We start from the raw sequence: 9314 nt of genomic DNA on the forward strand, positions 1-9314 counted from the left end.
CACAAAGATTAAGCCTAATGTCAAACAAATAGAACTTTTGGTTAGGGTTTAGGTAGGGGTTAGGGTTAACAGCATATCAGTGCCAATGTAAAACAATGCAAACTGACTGCACAATAATCAACAACACACAAATGAACTGCACAAAAGAATAAGCACAAAGGTAGGGGCGGGCACAAATTCGCCACACAACCTGGAAGTAAGGAATTTGGCCACAAACCGTGGCAGCAACTAAGCACTTTAGACTCAATCGGACTTACAGCACATCACAATGACGCTAAACGAACAAGCCACTTCAGGGCATAAATGTGCAGTGTTGTTAATCTTACTTTTTAAAAATTCATATCAGTTACAAATTAATTCTCCCAAAAAGTAATTGAGTTAGTAACTCATTTACCTGAATATAAGAGTAATTAGTTACTTGGCAAAGTAACTGGTGGTAATTTTCATGGTTTTTTTTTTTTCCAAAAAAAAAAAAAAAGAAAAATAAAAGGTCACGCAATGTGAAGTTTAAAGGGTTTTTGGGACAATTGGCCCTAGCCCAATTCTTTACCCTAAACTTAACTAGACACAGGGGTATTCCGATTATTGCGATAACTACATAGTAACCTTTACCATGTGTGGAAGTCATTTAATGTTGTGAATCACCCGTTAAAGTTGTTAAAATTGCTCCCGTTATTGCAGTAGTTTCCTTCTGTCTATTTTTGACATGTGTAAGTTTTAAAACTGTTTTATCATTTAAAGACAGATTTAAGTTAAGTTTTGCCGATTTATGAGTATTTTAGATAAAAAGTTACTTAGGTTCGCTAGGAAGGATCTCTACAACAGATCCTTCCTTAGTCTCCTGCTTTAAGATGGCGGCTGTTTCTAGTTGGATCTAATCGCATCTAGTTCTTTATTATACATGTTGCTAATGCCGCCGTTTCTGTCATTTGCATCTAGTTCTGTATATATGTGATATCTACCGAAGCATCATGTGGGCGTAGTTTGTAGGCTATCAGCTACAGTCAGGTTTTATTGGAGCCACCTAGCGTAGTAGCATCGCGTTTGCTACGGTGTCACACTCCCTTGCCTCCTCCCCACTCCTGCTCTGCTCTCTCGTCTCCGTGAGTCCGTCTTTTTCAGACTTTTCTCGCGTCAGTCAACCAACATCGTAACGCATAGTAACGCACGCCTTTCCCACCTCAGTAACGGTAACGGCGTTGCCAAGATGAGAAAAGTAATTAATTAGATTACTCACTACGGAAGAAAATAACGCCGCTAGTAAAGCCGTTATATTCTAACGCCGTTATTAACAACACTGTAAAAGTGCAACACGAATATGATGTAAACCAGTGTTTTTCAAACTTTTCTGAGTCATGGCACGTTTTTACAAAGGAAAAAATGTCACGGCACACCACAAACCAAAAATGTTTCAAAATTACTTCCTGTACAGTATATTTAATTATCCAATAATTTCTCAATATTTATTCTAACTCAGTGTGACTTGAGCCTGTCTAGATGAACACAAAATTGAAGAAAGACGCACACAAAGTTCTTCTTCAATAGCTCTTTGTCTCTCTGTTTTTATTTATTTTTTTTATCGCAGTTAGGCTTGAAAAGCTCAGCCTTATCAGACAGGGGGACTTTAGCAATGTCTTTAACAGCATCAGGGCCGAGCATCTAGCTGACAATTACTTCGCAGGCAAGTAGTATTAATTTCTCTGCCACAGTGTGGGACTTTTTGAATTTAGCAGCAAGTTCAGCAACAAGGTAACTGGATTTGATGACTTTCTCATTTACCTTTGTAGTTTTTCTCAAAAATGTTTTCTGTTTCTCCGTTTTCACGAAGGCAAACAAAATAGTCCATCGACTTGTTTTGAAGCGACAGGTGTTTCGTTTGGAGATGACGTGTAAGCTTGCTTGGCACCGTGGCGCTGTTGGAGACTTTCTTGTGTCGCATTCAAGAACTGCTCGGATTTCTAGCCATCAGCCACCTTGCTGTCCTCGAGAATGTGTTGGAATAAACCACAGGGTGAGGATTGACCGTCGTCACATATGGGAAGGGCACTTTCGTGTATATCAACACTTGACGAGTCTAATCCAATGATGTACAGTAGACGTGCTGGGGTCCACATTGTCGCGGACAGCAAGGTGGCTAGAAATCCGAGCGGTTCTCGAAATGCGACACGAGCAATACCTCGCTCATTTGCAAACAACCGAAACCTTCTACCTGGTCCTTCCTTCCTTCCTTCCTTCTGCAAATCCGCCCGACGACGTAAAAATTTTTTAAAAAATGCGATATTGGATAATTTCTCGCGGCACACCTGAAAATCTCACACCAGTTATAAAACAGATGTAAACAATGCTCGACGACTATCCGCCATTGCAACGGCCGCGCATGTAGCAGCTCCAACCTATCGCTGGAACCCTCCAGAATGAAGGAAAAATACTCACGTTCATTCAAGGACGCACACAGATTAATGTTCCCTCGCACATCTCAACATGTGGCTGCACTCGGCTCGAATGTGCACCCTCGCTCTACATGCTTTTCTCAGTCCCAAAACAGTTAGCGCGTGTGACTCGAGACCAAAACAGGAAGTAACTATGAGCGGTTACCATGGAAACAAACGCATAGTGGGAACCTTTCTAACATTTTCTATACAAAATGCTCTTTGTACATGACTACAATATTCTTCATTCTACATACATTATGAGTCAATAACAAAATAGTAACGCACAGACACTAAGGAAACTAACTTTAGTCAGATTACTGGTGTGGCAAAATGAACGCGTTAGACTGCTCATTACTGAAAGAAAGTAATCAGATTACAATAACGTTTTACTTAGTAACGCGTTAGTAACAACACTGCTCATAACCAAATGGCAACGCAGGCGCTTTAGTAACAACACTGCTCATAACCGAATGGCAACGCAGGCATAAGTCAATAAGTCTGCAATTAAATAATCAGTCCAGATGTCCTGGTGTGGTGTCCTTTTGTGTTTGAGTGTGTTGACTATTAGGACTGAATAATAATCAACTGAAAATGCTTTTTTCGTCACTTTGCTTTTAATTTTGACTTTCAATATTTTTAAATAAAAAACAATTTGGGGCACCCCAAGTGGCCACAATCAAAGTCTTGTCACACACAAATCAATTAACACACTAACATGAATCACAAAAGGGAATGCGCATTTAGAGTGTAATTTCCCAAACAGTGGGCGCTAAATTGCGCGTTAACTCAATCAGCTAACACCAGCTGCTCGTGGGCGTGTTGCAAAAGAGGTAGACTGACCATATTTAAAAAAGGGTTTTGGGCTCTGTATATGGTGCTGATGCTGTTTAGCTGCATCAAAGTGATGTCTGAGGTGATGGAAATGGAAAAATTCATGAAAGTGACAAATAAGTCACAGGGGAAAAAAAACAACCGCTCTGGTAATTTGAAGGAATCCAGAAGTTTTGTTTAATTTTTATTATTGGAATTTAATGCTTCTGCCTATCTTGCTTGCAATTGTGTTTAAACCTTGTGACTGTGCACCTTAAAACTGAATTTAAAAATTAGAAGTGCCACACACTTTTTCATGCCCCAGGAGTTACACAGGATGTAAGTGAACATAGCGTACAAGCGCAAAACTTCACAAACAGCAAACAAAGACTGGTATACATGTGTAACGGGTACACGCAGGTCCGCGTGTGTGAAGCGGTGCGTGGAAAAACCTTCCCTCCGATGCATTCATGTTGCATCCCAGCCTGGTCAGAGAGGTGGGAGCGGATCGCGTCAGGGTGCGGCGTGTTTCACACCGGTTACATATATATAATCAAAGAGGCTAATGCCATGACTTTCACTCACAACACAGTAATTCTTTATGTCTGTGCACTGATGATAATCATACGTGAATGAGCTCAGCTTCTGTACTCATTTATGCGTAAAGTGAGAAACACAGTTGAAGCTCCAGAAGACAGCAGTAAAAAGAGTGCACACCTACTCTACTAGAACCTTCACAATGCATTTCTTTTTTTTATTTTTTATTATTATTTTTTTTTATTTTAAACCTGTCCTGTTCAGCTGTTTGACACAGAGAATGGAAATCTAAGTGCCCGGGTTGTCTGAACAGTTTTAATGTTTCACATTGAGAATCTAATATATTCCCATTGTGATCATTCAAAATACCTTTTTATTATGACAAAGCAGCGAACAGGAAGGGATTATGGGGGGACAGAAGAAAAGCAACACAAGAGAAGAAAGAAAAGAAACACATACACAAACAACAACAAGAAATACATAGAACATCTAGACTAATTAATAATATGCTGGTGCCATCGTCAGCGAGATGTATTTCCGGTTTACACCATGTGGGGGCCTATTGTCCAGTGAAAGAGGGGGACAGGGGTGGGGGTGTCTATAAGCTAAGTGATTTAAAGAGGTAGAGTCTACACAAATCAGTTCTGTGATCTAGAACCCAGTAATCATGTGAATCTCTTATGAATGTAAGCCCGTTGGCGATCAACCCTACGCCGCCCCATCGCCAATCCCGGCACCCAGACCCCCAACCCGAGCATGCACTACCGCATCCCGCAGCACGCGAGCCCCACCGGACGCGCGACAGCCACGCAGACGGGCGGAGAAGCCGCGCGGGAGCCGACCCAGGGCCACGGCCCCCACCCAGCCAGCCCGGGGAGGGAGGGTGGGCGGGGGGTCAAGCGCAGCCCATCCCTCCTCCCGCAGCCCAGCAAAGGAGCCATCGCAACCCCCCCCCCCCCCCCCCCCCCGGGATCCAGGGTGGTCCCCCGGGCCACCCGTGCACCCATCAACCGGCCTTCAGGGATGGCAGGAGGGGACGCACCACCAACCCCACGTCTATCCCCACCCCCGCCCGTCCCACCCCGGCCACGAGCCACAGCCGCAGCCCCCCAACCGGCACGGCACGCCACGGGAAACCCAGCGGCCCACTAAGCCCAAGGCAGGGCAGGGCCCCCCGCCGGTGCAGGCAACACCCCACTGATACACCGCCGCCCAGCCAGCGACCCGCGACGGAGCGCAAGGCGGATGCCCAGTCAGAGAAGAGGGGAAGGCGGAGGCAGGAGAACGCCGAGGAATTCATTTCAGACTAACTATCTAGCAGCAGCTAAGTAGCAGAGTTATTTTGGAGCTCGGATGTAACTTTTGAACACAAAAAAACAAAAAGTAAGACAGAGATTGTTGTGTGCGAGCCAGGTTTTTATTTGTCAAACACGGAGCATTTGGTTTATTAATTACATGGGACTACCTGCTGTTAGCTGGAGCTAACTAACTATTACTACCAGCTAAGGGTGTAACGGTACATGTAATAGTATTGAACCGTTTCGGTACGTGGTGCTCGGTTCGAAACGGACGCGTACTGAACGAGTTTCTGACGTAATATAACCCTTACTTTTCGAGGCTGTGAGTCGATCGGGTTACAGTTTCTTTGTGTAGATTATATTTACTCCGTTGTCTCTACTATAATGAGGACCAACCCGGTAGGACAGTATAACCCAGATACGTCAACGGCGCGACAACGTGGCCGCCGCGAGAACGCAGTGAAATGCGGGCATTAGAGTCAATCAGCTAATGCACACCAGTCGCAGTGCGGCCACGTGTTGGATGCGTCCCAGAAGCGGCTCAATGCGACGGACGCGAAAAGAACGGCAGAGTTTATGATTTGACGCGAGAGGCGGCCGTCCTGTGTCAATACTACTACCAGTAGCTAGGATCGGGCCGGAAGTCACTCGTGTAAAAATACAGTGGATCTGGTCAATTTTCAAACTAATATGCGATCATAACCTACTTTTTGAGTTGGTCAGATCTCTTGAGTGGTAGATCGGGGCACAGTTGACTTGTCTTTGTTGATTTACTGCTGTATTCTCTGCTATAATAATAACCAACACAGCCCCATGTTCAATACAAAACCCTCCTACCACAACAAAACAAGTAGGGACTAATATTCACATAGGAACTAAAATTATACAACATAAAATATACAATAAAAAAATACTACATCACATTTGTAAAATATAAACACATGATAAAATAAATAATAGCCCATTTAAATAAAATACATTGAAATGAGCTAAAACCCCTGTAATTAAATAATAAGAATAATACACACATCCTGCTTACACATCTAATTTTATTAATTTCTGTGTGGCACTTTAACTTAAAATCCACCAATAAAGCTTTTAAAAACCGTTCATAAGAAAAAAAATGGTTCATTGAGGCATTTCATTTGTAAAATACATGTTAAAATCTTTGTCATTGGGATTGCTTTTCTCTTTAGCACAGAACTTCTTCTTTCTTTCAGAAAGAAAGCTGACAAATACACGCAAATTATTGTTGGATTATCTTTAAATACCCGCCACTTTTTGAGCAGAATTCCAGCTTTGTATAGGCTAATGTTCCTATTGTTGAAAGCACAAAAGTGTGTAATAAACAACTAGCACATTTTGCATTTTGTTTTTTTAACTGTACCGAAAATGAACCGAACCGTGACCTCAAAACCGAGGTACGTACCGAACCGAGATTTTTGTGTACCATTGCACCCCTAATATATATAGATATGCATGTATGTATGTATGTATGTATGTATGTATGTATGTATGTATGTATGTATGTATATATATGTGTATATATATATGTATGTAAATATGTATGTATATATGTATATATATATATATATATATATATATATATATATATATATATATATATATATATATATATATATATATATATATATTAGGACTGTCAAACGACTAAATTTTTTAATCGAGTTAATTACAGCTTAAAAATTAATTAATCGTAATTAATCGCAATTAATTGCAATTCAAACCATCTATAAAATATGCAATATTTTTCTGTAAATTATTGTTGGAATGGAAAGATAAGACACAAGATGGATATATACATTCAACATACGGTACATAAGGACTGTATTTGTTTATTATAACAAAAAATCAACAAGATGGCATTAACATTATTAACATTCTGTTAAAGCGATCCATGGATAGAAAGACTTGTAGTTTTTAAAAGATAAATGCTAGTACAAGTTAAAGAAATTTTATATGTAAACCCCTCTTAATGTTTTCGTTTTAATAAAATTAGTAAACTAGCAGCCCGCCATTGTTGATGTCAATAATTACTTAGACAATGCTCATGGGTGCTGAAGCCTATAAAATAGGTCGCACCCAAGCGCCAGCAGAGGGCGGCAAAACTCCAAAAAACACAACATGTTGGCATTTCACTGTACTGTCATTTAAATCTGTCTGAGCGGGGCATGTGCGTCAATTGCGTCAAATATTCTAAAGTGATTAATTTTAAAAATTAATTACGGCCCGTTAACGCGATAATTTTGACAGCCCTAATATAAATATATTATCTCTTTCCAATGCTAAATCTGAATGAATATATTGAACACCCAAAAAAAAAAAAAAAAAAAAAAAAAAAAAATGGGGGTGGTTACCTCGCGGTTTTTCACTTATCGTGGCGGGTTCTGGTACCTGTTAACCGCGAAAAACGAAGGATTACGGTATAGTCCATATAAAATATTATAAAATGATCATAGTGATTAATTGTTTTGTTTTTTTCTATTAGGTTTTTTTTTTCTATTAGTTTTTATTTTTGTTTTGATTTAAACAACATGTCTGGGCCATTTTTGGAAACAAACAAACAATCAAATAAATAATGTTCCACCCAGGAATTATGAAGCTAAAGTTTTCTTCATTCACATCACAAAAGCACAAAGGTCCACAAAGGGCAAAGGAATGGTCGCGATCTACCTGTCCAGGGCGATGGCAGTCATGGAGTAAATGCTGGCAAACACGGCCGCTATTGGAAAGAAGTTGTGGAAGCGGCAGTAGACCAATCCAAAGTACCAATCGTTGTGCACTGCGTAGATGAAGTTGATAACCGTGTTGAAAGCCGACATCGAGGCTTCGGCGAACGCCAAATTGAGCAGGAAATAATTGGTGACCGTCCTCATGCGTTTGTGCGCCATAATGATCCAAATCACCGTCACATTGCCAACAACGGACACGATCACTATACAACAGTAGGCGATAGCCCACAGGAATATTCTCCAGGGCGGCTGCACAAATTGATTCCAGTACACGGTCCCGTTGTTCGTGTTGTTGGCACTGCTGGTCAAGTTGACTTCGTCAGCGTCGTCAAATATTGGGTCCATTTTACCTCTCTCACGATCGGCGTCTTTTTCTAATTCAGTCCGATTAAAGAAAAGTTTCACATACACACGTGAAAGTAAGACAGATTCATTTAGAGTCTAATTTGTGTGACGTCGTCCTTTCCACGATGCGTAAAAAGCTGCGCGTATTTTACGCACGTCTCCCTGCAAGCACTAGGAATGCGGACAATTATCTCCATGATGTGAGGAGTTCTTCTCACTGCTCATTCCTTTCTGAGCTGTCACGGTCCGTCTTCCTCTCACTCCAACACGTTGCACACACGCTGTAGAATATCAACTCACGTACATTTATAACCTGCCTCCTACTGCCCCCTGTGGTACCACGATAAGGACTTTTTTCTCTCCCCCTATCAAATTATGTTTCGTTGGTTCCAATGCTATATGGGCCATTTTATATCACGATTTTTGATATGCTGATATCCATTTAATATATTTTTAACTAATTTGGTGAAAAAGCTGCCCCCACTCCACTCACTGTATTTTTCATCTTCCACAAACACACCTGTCAACCCGAGGCCGTTGGCAATCTTACATATAGTGACGTATGCCCATAGGCGGAGTTTGACTTTTGGGGCGGGGGGGGCACAATATGTTGATGACCCCAAAACGTAGTGTCGGCAATAAATTAACTTACAAGAATATTTATGATAATAAATTGAAAATTAGCTATTTTTGTTTCCCATCTTTCTTGAGGGGAATTCTAAAAACAGGCTGCTTAGGCTATAATTTTCGCTTAGATTGTCGTCCATTGAATATGGTACGCCCACCGGTGTTGAGCCAATGTAGTTACCCCAGTCTGGGTGGAGCCACTGCACTGCACTGATTTGCTTGATTTCCATGTTTTGGTGATGTAGTTAACTATGAGGTTTTAAAACATGGCACATCCATAAAAAAAACAAAACCTTTTTTTTCCTGTCGTATACCGTATGATACGTACTGAATGTTAAGAAAGGCAATGTTTCACTTTTTTACTCGTAGGATGACCTACAGAGGCGTCGCGCCCCATTAGGCAAACCAGGCAATTGCCTAGGGCCCCCAGCCAGCAGGGGCCCCCAGAGGGCCAACAGATTTAGCATACGCAGCTTTACTGCGCTGTCGCAGCGACAAGTGTAGGGAGTGTT

At 41.4% G+C, this 9314-nt stretch overlaps 1 protein-coding gene across 1 annotated transcript in view; it reads right to left on the reverse strand.

Annotated features, from left to right (window-relative positions):
* Positions 1-8521, reverse strand: part of tacr1a (tachykinin receptor 1a) — a 73378-nt gene extending 64857 nt beyond the window's left edge. The window contains exon 1 of the mRNA XM_057830879.1: positions 7772-8521. Coding sequence (XP_057686862.1) covers positions 7772-8175 — 404 coding nt within the window. The 5' untranslated portion in view covers positions 8176-8521. The remainder of the gene's footprint in view (positions 1-7771) is intronic.
* Between the last annotated feature and the right edge of the window lie 793 nt (positions 8522-9314).

This window comes from Corythoichthys intestinalis, chromosome 3, assembly GCF_030265065.1.
Source record: "Corythoichthys intestinalis isolate RoL2023-P3 chromosome 3, ASM3026506v1, whole genome shotgun sequence".
Taxonomy (NCBI): Eukaryota; Metazoa; Chordata; class Actinopteri; order Syngnathiformes; family Syngnathidae; genus Corythoichthys; species Corythoichthys intestinalis.